At 42.7% G+C, this 17,655-nt stretch overlaps 1 protein-coding gene across 1 annotated transcript; it reads left to right on the top strand.

Moving 5' to 3' along the window:
- The first annotated feature begins 1,218 nt into the window (after positions 1-1,218).
- Tsen15 (tRNA splicing endonuclease subunit 15) lies at positions 1,219-17,166 on the top strand. Its single transcript, NM_025677.3, has 5 exons — positions 1,219-1,442; positions 4,121-4,202; positions 4,504-4,639; positions 16,006-16,147; positions 16,618-17,166. Exons 1-5 carry the CDS (start codon positions 1,317-1,319, stop codon positions 16,636-16,638), a joined length of 507 nt encoding a protein of 168 aa, NP_079953.2. The 5' UTR covers positions 1,219-1,316; the 3' UTR covers positions 16,639-17,166.
- Positions 17,167-17,655: the final 489 nt, after the last annotated feature.

Raw genomic sequence — 17,655 nt, 5'->3', positions numbered from 1 at the left:
TTACTGTGACAGGTTTTGATCTATAGTCCAGGCTGATCTAGAACTCACTCTGTAGACTCAGCTGGGCTCAACATCACAATCCTCCCATTTCAGCCTCCTGAATACTGAGATCATGATCATTCACCACTAAGCCTGGCACTTTGCCCCCTGCCACCCTCACACTTATGAAAATAACATCTCACTCTTTGTTCATCTGTAGTGATTTCTCTTGATCTATCTGCAACTTCACCTGCTCTTCCCCCCAAATTCCATTTTGGTTGTCAAAAATCACCCACTGGAAATCTTTATTTCCAAAACTGTAATCTTGAACTACAGAATACCTATTTGGATTTTAAAAAAAATTTTCATTTTTGAGATTTGACCCTTGAGATTTCCATCCATTAAAAATATGGTTTGTTGTATTTCATTGCTGATGGATGTAATGGTCTCATCAAAGTTTTGTTTCAACACAAGATTCTTTTTTTTTTTTTTTTTTTTTTTTTTTTGGTTTTTCGAGACAGGATTTCTCTGTGAAGCCCTGGCTGTTCTGGAACTCTCTCTGTAGACCAGGCTGGCCTCGAATTCAGAAATCCACCTGCCTCTGCCTCCCAAGTGCTGGGATTAAAGGCGTGGGCCACCACTGCCTGGTTCAACACAAGATTCTTAATCTACTGCGTTTTGAATCACAAGTTTTCTTTTGCCTGGTACTTTTTTAATTTTGGAAGCCTTTTTGGTCTTGGTTAATATAGTGGCTTTGTAACCACTCCTCTTAATACCAGGAACCTCCACTGGCTCCTTTCTTACTCAGGGTAAATCCAAACCCACTTGCCATGTCCTACCCATCAGTCTGAAGGGTCACATCTTTGGCTTTTTAAGTCATTTGTTTACGTTAGTTCTCAGTACCCGTTCAACACTTCATGTTTTTTTCTAATCTTGAAAGATGGACTTGCTTTACAACTGTGTTTTAATTTTAAACTTCGACAGCAGGGCATTGAATGGGGTCTTTTTCTGCTCCCAGGAATTGAAGGCAAAGACGGGTTAAGAATCCTTCATTTCTCAAGCTAGAGAGCACGGGTTTATGAAGGGCTGAAGAATTCTGAATTCAGGTTATTAGTTAACTTTCTCTACCCTACAACCTGCCCAGACTGGAGGTGGTGAAGAGGGAAGGTGGAGGGGGCGGAGCTCATCCGCGCTGGTGCCGGTCCCTAGTCAGAGGGCGTGGCCCGGCCAACTCTCCGCCCAGTGTGCGCGGCGGGAAGCGGAACTCCCGCGCGCTGGACCGTCTGCTTCTGGCCGAGCGGGGTTTGCGGTGCACCACGGCTTTCTGCGCGGGCGGCATGGAGGAGCGCAGCGATTCCAAACCTACCCCGGGATGTAGCGGGCCTGGCCCGGCTCCCGTTCGCGATGGCGGCGGCGCCCACACATGGGCTCCGGAGGACGCCTGGATGGGCACACACCCTAAGGTCAGGAGGCGCGAGGCCAGCAGGGCGCCGACCCGGCCCTCGGCACCGCGCTCCCTCTCCGGCCCGCGTCTCGGCGGAGGACGCACGCCAGCCTCGCGGCGTGGGGTAGGGGGGGACCCCCGAGTGCAAGGCCACTGGTCGCCCGCAGTGTCATTTTTGTTTGTTTATATGAGTTATATAGTATAGATTAACACCATTCCTGTCATGCTGCCAAGGCCACTCTTAACCCAGAGGCCGCTGATGAGCCCTCCATTAATACCTGTTTTCCTAACTATGTAGTCCTTTCTGAGATGGGCTGAGTCCACAGCTAACCGATCAGAAACAGTTTGTGGACTACGGCTGAGATCTAGGAGTCCGCAAATAATGTATTTAGGCACAGTCGTATTACACTTAGCCTTAGGCCCAAAGTGTGCATCTTGATTCTGTATGGGGACAGAATCCTAATTTTTCTTCTTTCTTGGAAAGCTTGAGTAAGTTCTTGTACAGGCCAGAGAACTATTGACATTGTATTTTCTGTGTTGGCCTCAAGGAAAATAAGGATAACCTTCTGCTTGCTTCTGCTTGGGAAATTGATAACTTTGTATCCGTTAAGCCACAAGCAGTCTGCTGATAATGAATGAAGGCTGTACAGAGACCTCCAGGACTGGTTCATTAATAAAATGGCAACTCCCCCCTTTGAGAGTTATTGAGTCGGATAAGTGTGTTAAAACAATCAAGGAAAGCGAATATTTGTAAATACAAATCTTAAAAAAGGAACCTTTCAGCACTTCATGAAGCTTGGTGGGTTTTTTTATTTTTTGTTTTTGTTTGTTTGTTTTGGTTTTGGTTTTTCGAGACAGGGTTTCTCTGTATAGCCCTGGCTGTCCTGGAACTCACCTTGTAGACCAGGGTGGTCTAGAACTCAGAAATCCGCCTGCCTCTGCCTCCCGAGTGCTGGGATTAAAGGTGTGAGCCATCACGCCCATCTATGCTTGGTGTTTTCTTTGATTTCCCATCATCGACTCCATAAACAATAGCGTGGGAATGTCACTAGTTACCATAACGACAGGGGAGGATGTAGAGAGAAACAGAGAAGACATCAACAGTGACTAGGAACATGGAGGCCAGTTCAGACTTCCCAAGTTTGAATCTTATTTCTGTTTCAAAGTTGGTAAACTTTGACTTGTTTGACTTCATCGCAGTTCTGTTTCAATTTTTTGACGTGTCTCGGTATATTTACCTCTCTTCATTAAAAAATAGGGATAATGGTAGTACTTAACCTCATAGGGTAATGTTTATAAGGTGTCTGACATAAAAAGTACTATATAAGTATTAGTAACCCATTGAAACTCCATCTAGGTTTGATGTTGCCTCTAGACAGTTTTCTTACTTGCAGATTCTTTTCCCATTGAACTTAATGGCTGTATAAACCACCAAATCTTCCTGATTTTTTTTTTTTCTTCCAGGAACAACAAATTAGACCTTGTAGCCTAACACAAAGTGATGTCTCAGTACCACTGTCAAGCACTTTTTGAGATCTGGGGCACGTAAAGTCCTTCTTTTGAACCTGCACATTTATCATGCAGCCAATTAGGTCTGCCCTCTCAAGGTTCTGGAATATCTGATCAGCCATACCTGCCCCACTGTGTGTGGATGCCCAGGGCCTTACCACACCTGCCCCACTGTGTGGATGCCCAGGGCCTTACCACACCTGCCCCACTGTGTGGATGCCCAGGGCCAGGGCCTTACCACACCTGCCCCACTGTGTGTGGATGCCCAGGGCCTCCCTGCAGGGGTAGATTCCTGGGATTTTCCTATTACAGCTAGCAAGTCTGAAAGAAGTAATTTGCTTCTTTAAAGCTCAAATAACTCCCACTCAAGAGCAGGAGGTGTTCAGAATTTAGCAGATTTTTTTCTATATGCAAATTAGATGCCAGAGAAATTGAGGCATCCCATAACGTAGCCCAATGAAAATCTAAATTTTTTTCTGCTCCTGGTGGCAATGATTCTTTATAGACTTGACTTTCTGTAGCTTATTCTTGGTTGCCATAATTTCTCCCACTGGACCATTGCGCTTCTCCATACACTCAAGTCCTGCAAGGCTGACTGCATCTATTCTGTCATGAAAAGATCACCAGTTCATGCCCTGAGAATACTTCCTCTGACCTAGTCTGTTATTGTTTTATAACTCATGCTTTTAATAATTGTCATTTACCTACCAGCTTTAAGTATAGCTAGTCCTCCAGAATGGAGGATTTGCTAAATAATTTTTAATTGAAAACATTTGAAAAAAATATCCTTTACATTGTACATGTGCAGACTTTTATTATTATTTCTAAACATTATGTAGCACTTAAAATAACCTATAGATGGTTTAAAGACTACACAGATTATATATAAATATTCTTGCATTTTATATAAGGGACCTGAATATCCTTAGATTTTGGTGATTGATAAGATAGTGTTTTTCTTGCATGAAGGGAGACTGCATGGATGTATTTAACAATTGTAGATTTCTTTTTTTAGAGGCAGAGATAAGACCTTACATTCTTTTAACTTCCATTATATCCAGAAGATGGTTTATGTCCATATATGTATATATATTTTATATGCATATATTTAGTGAATATTTGTTAAATGAAAGAAAATATTGAGCCATTATTTTCTTCTCTATTTAACAATTCCGTTTTGATTTTCAGTATTTAGAAATGATGGAATTAGATATAGGAGATGCCACCCAAGTTTATATAGCATTCTTGGTTTACCTGGATCTCATGGAGAGTAAGTTGCTTGTTTATATTGGTTTGCTATTGGGGTGTGGGAGGTTGGGGCATTGGGTTGTTATGTAGGGTTGTTCACATATAATAAGCAAACATCTTTTCATTTATTATTAATTTTGCCAGTTAATTTTACATTTCTTTATTGATTTACATTGGGACTTACTAGGTCATGGAAAAGATTAGAAAAACAAAGAGAGGAGGTAATATTACGAGTGCAGTTTGTTCAGCTGAGTATTAGAAGTTTAGAATGCTTATCTTTGCTTTTGAATGAGTGCATATGTCCATTCTTGATGCTCTTTCAGGTAAAAGTTGGCATGAAGTAAACTGTGTAGGAATACCAGAACTACAACTCATCTGCCTCCTTGGCACTGAGATCGAAGGGGAAGGGCTGCAGACGGTGGTGCCTACACCCATTTCTGCTTCCCTCAGCCATAATAGGTGAGCGAGGACTTTTGTCCTAGTTTAAAAGATCCTTGCCTGTTAGACTCTTTGTGGATTTTCTTTCTTTCTTGTTTTTTTCTTCACTTTTATAAGTTCTTTTTATATTTTTGTCAATAATCTTTCATTGGTTGTATGTTCCAGTTTTTAAATCCACCCCGTGACATTTTTAAGGTACGCTTTAACAAGTAACATCATAATTTGAGTATAACCCCATGCACCCATCCTTTCTTTCATGATCACCATTGTTGTGCCTAGCTTAAGGTGTATTTCCTGCTTGGCATTCTAAGTAAAGGTTTTTAATTTCTAAAAGGTAGCAGGAGATCCTGTGTTTGAAAAATGACAGAGGAGGAAAAGGGCTTCCTTTCTCCTGAATAACCTCTGTCCCCCTCATTTTCAACAGAGCTCCCCGACATTTAATCAGTTACCACCCCTTGGAGTTCCCAGCCTCCACAGTGCAGTCAGGCCGGAGTGTGGTTGTTGTTGGGGATCACGGCTTCATTCCCAGGCCCTCTGTGGATCTATTATGTTGTTTATATCTGCTAGGTTTGTTAAGTTAGGGAGAAAATATTTCTGTCAACTTTCTCTAGATTTTCCAATCTTTTGGAATTTAGGTTTTTCCAACAGTTCCTTAATGAGCCTCTGAATTTTATTAGTATCTGTCATAATATCATCCTTTCATCTCCAGATTTACCAGTTCAGGCCTTCGCCATCTTTGGCTATGTTGAGTAAGTGTTTGTTTTATCTTTTTAAAGAATGAGCTCTTAGAGTCATTGGCTCTTGGTCTATTGTATGTTATATTTCCATTTCATTGATTTCTGCTCCATCATTATTATTTTTCCATCTATTAATTTTGAGTTTGGCTTTTCTTGTGTTTCTGAAACCTCAGGTACATCATTAAGTTATTCTTAATGCTTTCTTCCTACTAATTGCTATATCCCTAAGTTCTTTTAGATGAGAAAGGCTTTCACTACTGGCGCTGTCCTGCAGTTGCAGATGTGTAACTAATGAGCACGTTCTAGGCAGCGCCTGATGGAATGACTGGGACATGATGGCGTTGATCCCTGCCTCCTGACTGCTAAGGTGTCCCTGGGGGAGGACTGCTGTCAGTTTACACTGTGACTGTCAGTATAGAAGAAGAGAGATTCCATGTATAACTGGCAAAGGCTTATTTAGATTAAATGGTTACTGTGACTCTACTGGCCTGACACTCACTGAGAAGGCTTGGCTGCAGGGCCAGTGAGCTCTAGAGACTCCTGCCTGCCTTCCCAGTGTTGGGATCTTAGGCACAGGCCCTCATGCTCGCTCCTATTGTGGTTGTTATTTTTTAGTGGGGATTTTGAGGTCCTCATGCTGGTGCAGCAGGCACTGTAGTGCCTAAGCTTCCCTCTATATTTTTAATGCTCTGCACTTCTGACGACACCATAAATAACGTCTTTATTAATAGGGAAATGGGAAGTATACTAAACCTGCTGGGTACAGTTTCATATGTATTTACAATAGTAACTTCTTGTGTACATTCAGAGTTCTGGAGTCTGTAAAACTGGGCAGCTGGCACTTATGACCTGTAGCTTGTGTCAACTACAGTGCAGTTATAGGATGTGCCTTTAGTGTAGACAAACAGTCCTACTGTGTCAGTTCAACCATTAGCTCTCTTGCTGTTTGAGTGTTGAGTGGCAAACAGATAGATTTAGTTACATGGCTTATTCTTTATGCTATAGAGTGTATATTTGTTGATTTCTTAAAAGTTAATAGTTCTGGGCAGTTCTTATTATCAGTTCTTTCTTTTGGTTTTTCGAGACAGGGTTTCTCTGTATAGCCCTGGCTGTCCTGGAATTCACTTTGTAGACCAGGCTGGCCTCAAACTCAGAAATCCGCCTGCCTCTGCCTCCCGAGTGCTGGGATTAAAGGCGTGCACCACCACGCCCGGCTTATTATCATTTCTTAATGTCACTGTATATCTGGGTACATTTTTCAGAATTTCTGGACTTTTTTGTGTCCATTTCCTACTTGCTTTCCCAGGCTTTGGTCCGGGTGGCTTTGTTTTTGTAGTTTCTGGTACTAGACAGGCAGAATTCATTCTATTACTAATATAGACCCACAGCTATTCAAGTATAGTTAATGTAGTGTGTCACAGTTTTCAATCTCAGAAGGTTGTGTGTGTGTGTGTGTGTGTGTGTGAATGTCTCACAGTTTTCAGTCTCAGAAGATTTTATGTGTGTGTGTGTGTTGTGTGAAATATATAAAAAAACAAGGCACCCATGCTAGCACCAGCTAATTTCTAGTATCACAGTTTCCCCGCCGCTAGGGTCTCCATGGTCCCCAACCTGCAGAGGATCCTGCTCACATTCCCAGCCAACCACCCCTTGAGGTTAGCTGTCACAAATCCCTGTAAACAGGTAAAATCAAAACTCTAGAGGCCTGTAATTTATCAGTCAGATTAATATTAGTCAATTCTCACCCCACGAAACACCCGCACAATGAGCTCAAAACTCAGTTGATATAAACACAAGCTACACACTTAGGGTAAACGCATCCTACTTATTATTTAATCACCTAAGAAATCCCCAATACTTATGGCTCCCAGGACTGTGTGGTTCTGGCTCCTCTTCCTCTCCTATAGGTTCCATCTTGTCTCTTCCTCTCCATCTCCCCCTCTTCCCTCAGTCTCTAATTCTCAGCCCACCTTCTTTTTCCACTGCCCAATCATAAGCTAGCCTTACCCTTCACCTGCTTTCACCTACTTACAGCAATCTACGAGTGTGTGTGTATCCTTCTGAAAATAGTAGTTTAATTACTCTTCCTTTGGGGGAATAAAATTTGCAAAACGTCTGTTTCTAATTAGTGGGGATATTAGGCTGATGGATAGGAGTTGTCTATTTGCTATTGTTTCTTTTTTATTTACAATATTTTCTAGATAATTTTTAGTTTGCATTATGAAATAATAAATTAGCATGGTGTGTCCTCAGCTTGTGTTCTACTTAAATAAGTCTCAGGGATCTAAGGAGTCCGTATAACCTCAGTAACGCCCATGGATGTGAGCGCTTTCTCCAGACAAAGCAGTGTGTGGAGTCACACTCATAGATTTCCAGAGGACACAGAGCTGATGGATTTAAAGATGAAGACAGGGGGCTGGCGAGATGGCTCAGTTGGTAAGAGCACTGACTGCTCTTCTGAAGGTCCTCAGTTCAAATCCCAGCAACCACATGGTGGCTCACAACTACCTATAATGAGAATTGATGTCCTCTTCTGGCATATCTGAAGACAGCTACAGTGTACTTATATATAATACTAAATAAATCTTTGGGACTGAGCAAGCGGAGTTGACCAGAGCGAGTGGGGACAACCAGAGCGGGCACAGATCCTAAAAAAAAAAATTCAATTCTGAACAACCATCTGTTCAGCTACAGTGTACCTATATACATTAAATAAATATAAATAAATAAATAAATAAATAAATAAATAAAAATAAAGATGAAGGCTGGGGATGTAGCTCAGTGGGTAAAAGTGCTTGCTATGCAAGCCTAAGGGCCTGAGTTCAAATCCCCAGCACCTATGTCAAAAGCCAGCTGTGTGCCTGTAACTCCAATGTTGGGGGCAGAGATAGGCAGATCTTGAGAGCTTGCTGGCCAGTCAGCCTAGCAAAACAATGAGGTTCTGTGAGGGAGTCTACTTTAAAGGAATGAGGTAGAGAGAACAATTAAAGAAGACATTCAGCATCCTCTTCTGGCCCCTTCATGTGTGCAACTATGCACACCCCTACCCCACCCTCCCCATCACACACACACTTAGAACAATGTGAGACCACAAGGAAGCCTGCGTCAGTTTGAGTCGTGTCCTATCTTTTTCAGTGTGGATTTTGAAAATGAAGTAAAATTTATGTTTAGGTAGTTTCTCTTTGGGTGAAAATTAAAACTAAGTGTTTTACCATGATCATATATATTGACAGCTGTTAGAATACACACTCCTTCAAAGAAAAGCTACTGTGCCATTGAGAGCCACACCTGAGTCAGGATTACAGCGTTTCAGGTGTTTGGAGTAGGGTTAAGTACAGGTAGTTGTAAAGGGGAGATATTTTAAGTACCTTACAGCAAGGCTCAGAATAAAAGACGAGGGAAAAGGGGTTTTCTGTTTCTGATTACCAGTGTTTTGTTTCTTCTAGAGAGACCTTACATCCTGTCTCAAGTTCAGTGTCAATGCAGTGTTCTCAGCCTGTGGGTCACAACCCCCTGGAGGACAAACAACCTTTTCACAGGAGTTGCATATCAGATATCTTGCATATCAGATGTTTCCATTACGACTCATAACAGTAGCAAAATTACAGTTATGAAATATTAATGACAGTGATTTCATGGTTAGGGTCGTCACAACATGAGGAACTCTTAAAGGGTCACAGCATTAGAAAGGCTGAGGACTAAACACTGGTTTAGTAAGATGTTAAAGAGGCTGAAACTAGAACCATAGCTGGGTATCTAAGCCCTTCTGTATGGTTAAAATGAACTGGGAAGAATTGATTCTTTATACGATTATAAAATCCACAGTTATGGAGTGTGGTTTTCACATCATGTTCAGTCTCCTTTGTTTTAAGATGGTAAAGGTTGTCCTTGCTGATAGCTCTGCATTGCTGATCTGTCACACTGACTCAACTGTAAAGCTTCCTCAGTGTTAGAGGGCAGTGCAAATGGGACGGAGCCTTCCAGACACACATTAGAGCTTTCTCTGAGTCACTCAGATGTCCTCTTGCTTGGCATGACTTCTGGTTCGAGTGTCACTGCAGATCAGCAAGCAGCTTCAGCACTCTCATCTGTCCCCCAGCTTACCTCTAGAAAATGGAAAGTCTACGGCCTTGCCGTAGGGCATCGGGTTCAAGGGGACTCCTTTGGCAAGATTCCTGTACAGTGAAACAATATTGGAGCCAAAGTTAGGATTTTTGGTTTTCCTAATCTATATTATTTAGGCATGCCATATCCTGTTTGCCATAACCCTCTCAGAAGAATTCACCTCCTTCTTCCTATAGTGAACTAAGTAAATTGTAGTTCTTTTTCATTTGTTATTTTTCTCTATATAGCCTTCGAAGACCACCAATAGTAATTTTTCTTTAAGTGACATGATTACATACACAAGTACTTTATCAGCTATTAGTGTTGGCCCTGCAAGATACCACAGCAGTTTCCTACACAATATAAATGGATGAATTATTTATTTGTATGCCAGTTGAACTAATAGATTTGCAGGGAGAAGATGATATTTTAAAACAGTGAGCTGTATAGAGAAAATTAAAATTATGTTTACTGTTCTTACATTAAAATGATAAATGTTAAGATGTAAATAATCATATTTTTTAACCATTAAGTACAGTGCATGTAAATTAATGTGAATGTAATTCTAGACTATTGGAAGGCAAAATAGGAGGATGTTTTGGTTTGGGGAGAGGATAAGAAGGTAAATTTCAGATTGCTCCTGATTTTTCTCCTTTATAGTGGAGACCTGGGGTCAAGGGAACAAAGTATCACAGACCTTTCCTACAGGATGCCCAGAGTCCAGGGTCGAGAGCAACAGATTACACTCAGTGTGGTTAATGTACAGAGGGATGTGACTACAGTACTTCAGAAGACTGCAGAGGGAGGAGACAGAAGTCTAATGGTATAGGAGGAGGTGGGGAGTCTGGAGTGTTCCCTGGATGACAAGCTATTTGAAAGAAGTACAGACCTTGAGATGGACAAGGAGGGTCCCAGCAGCTGCCATGGTGGAAACAATGGTTGAGCCTGAGCAAGCTGAGAGCCATGGCTGGCTGGTTGTGAACGGGTGTGCACTAATGGCAGAGGCAGCAGCTTCCCACATGGGTGAGGGCTCTGTGTTTTGTGTCCAAGTTCATTTATGCATGTGAGTTGGGCAAGGGTCAGGAGATGAGAACAAGTGGAGGAGTGGGGTGGAGTGGAGAGGAGAAACGGAAAGAATGTTTAAAAAGTCACCATCGGGGCAGCAGGATCTCCAGGAGAAGCAGCCTGGTAAGGAAGAGGAGAGTGGGATATGAGCGTAAGGGGTTCAGAGGTAAGAGAGCAGAGCAGAGAGCAGAGCAGGAGTTTTGTCACTGCGAGGGCTTTAGGAAACAGCAGTAGGTCCTGAAAGGTGAGTCAGCTATGGGGGTGTTCATTTGTTTTCCATTAGGGATCCCAGCTGATGGTGTAAGAGGCTGTTAGTGAGGGTGTGCGGGCGCTCCTTCACATCCCTTTCCTCTGCTGAACCTTTCCAAGTTCCTGGCCTCTAGGTGTTGCCGTGCTCTGGGACGCAGTCTTCCTCTTCAGGCTCACTGCCTAGCAGCCTCCTCAGCCCATGGTTAAGTGTCACCACTACACTGACGCCTCCACAATTTATATCTCCATATTTCCACTTTAACCGGCACTGTGAACTTCAAACTCATATATGTAACTCTTTACTTGATATGTCTACCGTGTTCTAAAAGGTGACCAATGAGCATGCCAAAGAAGAACTGATGTGTCCTACATCTGCTCCTTCTGTGAGTTCTGCAGGTCAGGAAGTAGCAACACACACACGCACACACACCACACGCACACACACACACCCCACACACACGGGGGCGGGGGGAGAGAGAGAATGAGAGAGAGAGAGAGAGAGAGAGAGAGAAAGAATGAATGTATATGGGTGGAGAAAATACATATTTTTCTTGCTACTCCTTATATTTGATGACAAGTAATCAAACACTTTCCTTCTCTAAAATACGCCCAGAATCTCAGTCCCTTCCCATCGCGGCCACAGCTTCTTTACTGTGGCTTGAGCTACCGTCTCCCCTTCTGGACTTACTGAGGTGTTAGGTTACTATTCTTGGCTCATTAAATGATAGGCAACATATCATGGGTTTGGTATTAGATCCACAGAGGGGGACCTCACTTCATTCTTTCCTTTAACCCCAGTGCCTAGACTGGTGCATGGTACACAGAGCTCAGTATGTGTTGAGTGGCTAAGCTTCTGAGCCAGAGACTTGATAGGTAGTACAGTAAAGAATATAAGGGTGCATGTTAACCATATGTCCTTTCAAGAGTTTACAGAGAGAGGGTTAGAGGGGCATGTGTCTGGACACTGCCATTCGTTTGCAGAATCTCACCTTTCCCTGTCTTTCTGCTGTAACTGCTTACCTGACAAAGGTCACCAGTCTGACGAGGCAATCCGCAATGTCTTTTGGTATCCTTACCTTCCATGGCGGTCTTTCTCACCCATATGTACCCTGCCCTTTCACCCTCTGTCCCCATGCGGTGTTTCACAAAATGAAAGGTTAGAAGTTTCTTTTCGTCATTTCTAATCATTATTAGTATTTTAATTGTTTTTTCTCAAGACAGGATGTTACTCTATAGCCCTGCCTATGTTGGCATTCACTTTGTAGCCCAGGCTGGCGGGTTGATGATCCTCCGCCTTCCTCTCCTGAGTGCTGGAGTTATAGACACGAGCTTCCACATCTGACTGAGCCTTAGTACAGAAGTGCTACAGTTTTTTCTGAATTACAACTTTGTTCTTTAAAAATACTCCTTTCTGAAAGCATGGCTTTTATTGTAAGTTTACTTAATGGCCACTTACTTGAGGCCTGAAGTCTGGTAACTGATTCAATGACCTGCACTGTTTGGCCTCCGTCATAGTCAGGACACACGTCCTCTCGCAGCCTCTGCCGGGGTCTGCTGCTTGCTGATGGAACCCCAGCTCTGGCCACAGCTCACAGTGACACTTTTCTTAACCCTAAGGAAAAAAATTGTAAGCTCATATCTTTTATTTATTTATTTTAGCAAAATGACTTCCAGGTGAGGTGACTAGCCACACAGGCACTTGATTCTTCAGCAAATCCCCACTGAGAGTTCAGGTGCCTTGTTGTTGTTTTTCTTAAAAAAAAAAACAAAAACAAAAACAAAAACCTGGGACATTTGACCTGATTCCCACAGAGGTGGCCTGTTCTCTTCAGGCCTGAGCTCGGGGAAGAACACAGTGAATTTTGAGCCATTGCAGAGCTCAAAGGCAGGGATTTTGTCAGGGATGCCTTCCATTATAGCATGCTGAGGCTGGTGAAGAAGTCAGGGCCTTTTATAGATAGAGTCACAGTGTATCCTACTTGGCTATTGAGTACAGAAGGATCTGTGAATCAAAATTAATATGATTCTTAATTCATGGTGCATTTTATTTCAATGCATTTAGTTAAGAGTAATACTTTACTCAGTTTCTTATTCTCACTGCAAATCTGTAAAGATTCCACTGTCTTTGTTTTAGGGTCATTAGAGAAAAATAATATTTAAGATTTATGGAAAAGGCTTAAATAATCTGGCTCTGGACGTTATAGCCAAATGGTGTTGAGTTTGTCTTTGGTTATACTAAGTTATTAAAAATCAGTGCCCTATTTTCAGCATACAGAGGTCACCTGTGAAGAATTATCAAAAGGAGAACTCTGCCAGCAGCATCAAATTTTGCTATTGATAATCAACAGCTATGATTATTATCAACATACCCTTTTCTTTAGTTGAGACTTTCTCCGTGAAATTTCACTAAGTAGAAAAGAAACCCTTGTTCAGATGTAGAGTTCTCTCGTTTCTAAGTAAGATTTCACATTTATTGAAAATTCAATGTTATCCTTCAGTGTGTCTTACCAGTCATGTTATTTTTAAAGTAGAACCTCAGAACATCTGATGTTATCCATATTTTTTAATAATTAAGCAATGACCTGCTGGCTTAAGTATTTTTATGAGCTTATACAGTGTACTTTAAAGGGAACAAAGAATAAAGTCTGACTACGGAGATGATGGCTCTATATTAAACACATGTTCATAGTAGACTAGACATGATTTTGAAGAGGAAACTTTGTAAAACTGCCCAGCTGTGGTCAGGCAGTAGCTAGGCACCGTTCTGTCCTCTATCCCTGTGAAGACACACTGGTAGTTTTCCCACTCACTGCACCAAGTGGGATAAACAGGAGCTCGGAGATGGGAACTTCCATTTAAGTTGGCAGTAATTTCCCTTAGCTCTGAGAACAAAACCTCTTTTACAACTCTGGAGTTAAATCTCTAATCTAAGAATGTTTTGGTGTTGAGGATTCCGAAAACAAGTATGAGCCGAGACTGAAAGGACAACAGTCAATGCAGTGGACGTTTCCATCCTCACTGGCAGTGTGAGATGTGCGTGCCTCGCCCAGGTCACCACCTCACCTTAGGAGATGTGCACATGTGCACACACAGAAGCACACACACGAACACACACACAAACACACAGAGGCATGCATGGACATACAGAAGCACACACACATAGACACATACAGGTGTACACATGCACAAATACTCACCTACCTTTAATTTAAAAAATAATAATGTTTAAAAAAGAGAAATTGAATACAGTTGTCTTAACAAGATCTTTCTTTCTGTCCTTTCTCTCTTCTCTCTCTTTTCTCTCTCCTCTCTTTCTCTCTTCTCTCTCTCTCTTCTCTCTCTCTCTTCTCTCTTTCTCTTCTTTCTCTCTCTCTTCTTTCTCTCTTTTCTTTCTTCCTTCCTTCTTCCCTTCCTTCTTTCCTTCCCTTCCCCCTTCCCTTCCCCCTTCCCTTCCCTCTTCCCTTCCCACTTCCTCCTCCTTCCCCCTTTCCTCCTCTTCCCCTTCCGCCTCCTTCCTCCCCCTTCCTTCTCCTCCCCCCTTCTCCTCCTCCCTTTCTCCCCCATCCCCCTTCCTCCCCCTTCCTCCTCCTCCCCCTCCCCCCTTCCTCCCCCTCCCCCCTTCCTCCCCTTCCTCCTCCTTCCTCCCCCTTCCTCCTCCTTCCTCCCTCTTCCTCCTTCCCTTCCCTCCCTTCCTTTCCTTTTCTTTTTTGTCTCTGTCCTGATCTCACCATAGTTTGCCAGTTAAGCATATGTCTTAGTCAGGGTTTCTATTCCTGCACAAACATCATGACCAAGAAGCAAGTTGGGGGGGGAAAGGGTTTATTCAGCTTACATTTCCACATTGCTGTTCATCACTGAAAGAAGTCAGGACTGGAACTCAAGCAGGTCAGGAAGCAGGAGCTGATGCAGAGGCCATGGAGGGATGTTATTTACTGGCTTCCTTCCCCTGGCTTGCTCAGCCTGCTCTCTTATAGAACCAAGACTACAAGCCCAGAGATGATCCCACCCACAAGGACCTTTCCCCCTTGATCACTAATTGAGAAAATGCCTTACAGTTGGATCTTATGGAGGCATTTTCTCAACTGAAGCTCCTTTGTCTGTGATAACTCCAGCTGTGTCAAGTTGACACAAAACTAGCCAGTACAGCATACTTAGAGAAATTTACTTTCAGCGTGTCCATTACAGGGTTTATGGGCATTGACTAGGCTCTGTGTATGTTGTATACTGAGGAAGAAGCAGTGCGAGCGGCTAAGAGCAGTGTTGCTCTTGCAGAAGCCTCTGGTTTTATGCCCGGCACCTATATGGCAGCTGGCTGGTAACTGCAGTTCCAGAGGCTCCAACACCCTCTTCTGTGGGCGCCGCACACACGTGAGAGATAGATATGTATAGGCAAAACACTCACATACAGAAATAATTTTTAACGAGCAATATTTGACAATTTAAACAAATAAGGGGAGAATGGAATTAACTTTTGAGTGAGGAAATGATGCCAGAGAATAGTGTGAATAAAGGAATATCAGAAGTCTTGAGAATGTTAACATAAAAGACTCTAATGTGGCTTCCTCTGATTGACTTGGGACAGACAAACCAAAAACAGGCCTTACAACAACAGGAGCACCGCTGGGCCAGTGGGTAACCAATGGGGAGTTACATAGTCAAGGCAGTGGTTATAAACCCCATGGAAAAGCAAGAGGCGCGTTTGTTACAGTCAGTTCATTACTTTTCAGATATTTTGAGTTAGGGTCTCACTGTGTAAGCCCTGGCTGACCAGGAACTCTGTAAACTAGTCTTCTCTCTAATTTCCTGTGACTCTCCTGCCTCAGTCTCCCAGGCTGGGAGTACAGGTGTCTTCCATCACAACAGCCCTCTAATCTGTTTAAAATAATAGACCCAAGTGTCACTTTGTTTCAGTAAGTAACCAAGTTGGAAAACAGGAAAATTAACATCTATGGTCCTCAGCCAATTAGATACACAGAACACTGTAGTTGTAGTTGTTGTTGTTTTATAGGTTTCAGACTCAGCTAACCCGGAGAGAGTGAAAAGGCAGTATGTAGGCCTTTCTTAGGGTGTCTGTGTGAGAGGACAGCTTCAGATGTTCCCATTTGAGCCTACAGACATGGCCTTAGCATTTTGGATGCCATGTCCTACCTTTCCCTCAAGAACTTATACTGTTTGGTCTTACTGTTAATTGAGTAACCATGAGTCTCAAACAAACTTTGTCTTCATTTTCAGGATAAGGGAAATCTTGAAGGCGTCTAGAAAGTTGCAAGGCGATCCAGAACTGCCGATGTCTTTTACTTTGGCCATAGTGGAGTCAGATTCCACAATAGTCTATTATAAACTTACCGATGGATTTATGCTGCCAGACCCTCAGGTCAGTTTTGAAGTGATTCACAGGAAACAGTAATGGGAGAGAGAGGCGTGGCCTGACCCCAAGTGTGGATCAGGCTTCTACTTCTTTTGCCATGTGAGAAATTCAAGGCAAAAAAGGCTTGGTTTTTATTCCTCAGATAAGAAAAGGCCGCTTTTTCCTAGCTGTTTTTTGAAGAAATAATTTAATTTTCCTGTTCTGTGAAGAATATCCCATTTTTCCAGAGCATTTTGTGCAGTCATGCATCTAAGTAGCTGGAGTGAAATGCAAAGGCCAGTAACGGCTGTAGTCAGTTGCTTACTGAGAAAACCCTGAGTTAACGTTCTGTCCCTAACATTTTAGTACATGTCTGGTATTTGCTTGCTCAGCATTTGTCCACCTAAGTGTGATAGTTACATTAAATATCTTTATAATTTTAGTCTTGCATGTGCTGTCTATTAGTTGCACTCTGACCTTCTTCCTCTGTGTTGCAGAATATTTCTCTTAGAAGATGACATCTGCCCTTCTTGGTGCTGACTTCAGTTCTGAAAGATTGGATGTGAGGCTCCTCAGCGAGCTGCTCGTCTTTTATCTCAGAGGTAGTCAGGGCTGACTTAGCTAGTCCCAACCCATAAACTTCCTTTCAGAATAAAGCCTTCTCCGATGGAAGCACTATATTGCTTGCAAATATAGTTAGCCTAGAACTTTCTTATCAGAGACAGTACAGTTGCATGCGGGTTTACACCAAGGATACGTGCAGAGTTGTGGAGCCTGGCAGTGCCTCTGCCATCCCACGTAGTCGATAGACAGGTATCAGTGAGTGGTACGGAGAAAACGCTACAGCAAGAAAACGGACACAAGAGCATTAACGTGGTCATGGGTGTGAATGACACGCCAGGCTATGAAAGTGACAATCAGATTACTGATAGTGGTCTCAGTAGGATGGCAGGCAGCAAGTGGATGCCTTTGTCCTTCTCCACATTTCATTTGTCATTTGTATTACTTTTATAATAAAACGGTTTAAAATAAAAAATATCTTGAAATCTGTCGTAATCATCCATCATTGCATGCTAAAGGTAGCAGTGTAGCCAGCCTTATAACAGCACTTTTATGATCTGGGCTGCTGTCTCACTGAGGTGCCACTGAGATGCGCTTCCTCTCTCAGCCTGTTGTTGCCTGTGGCAGCTTCCTGTGTCTGTGATGCACTCCGCCTCTCAGGGTTTGGTAGAGGCCGCATTCTGTGCCTTGTCAAATGGGCTATCCCAGCACAACTGGTTGCTTTCTCAAAGCCAAGAGAGTCAGCAGGTTGGACCTACTGTCTCATGTCACAGGTCTCCCGTCTCTTTTGCCTTGTTCCTCAATTAGAAGTAAGTCACAGTTTCCACCTACACCAGATCTCATGGCTCATTAGGAAGTAGTAGTGAAAGGAATGGGAAAAAACAAAAAAACAAAACAAAACAACAACAAAAAAAACCTAACCAGACAAAAGCTGGAAGTAGTATGCGGAGTGTAACAGGCTTTTCTTGGTCTGT

Source organism: Mus musculus, chromosome 1 (genome assembly GCF_000001635.26).
Source record: "Mus musculus strain C57BL/6J chromosome 1, GRCm38.p6 C57BL/6J".
Lineage (NCBI taxonomy): Eukaryota > Metazoa > Chordata > Mammalia > Rodentia > Muridae > Mus > Mus musculus.
Note: the sequence above shows the minus strand (reverse complement) of the source record. Positions and strands in the feature narration are given on the sequence as shown.

Bases quoted from the DNA above. Each gene is read 5' to 3' on its own strand.
- Tsen15 (NM_025677.3), top strand. From the start codon at position 1,317: ATGGAGGAGCGCAGCGATTCCAAACCTACCCCGGGATGTAGCGGGCCT. The intron at 1,443-4,120 runs GTCAGGAGGCGC...TTTGATTTTCAG, and splicing joins GGATGGGCACACACCCTAAG to TATTTAGAAATGATGGAATT. The intron at 16,148-16,617 runs GTCAGTTTTGAA...TCTGTGTTGCAG, and splicing joins TTATGCTGCCAGACCCTCAG to AATATTTCTCTTAGAAGATG.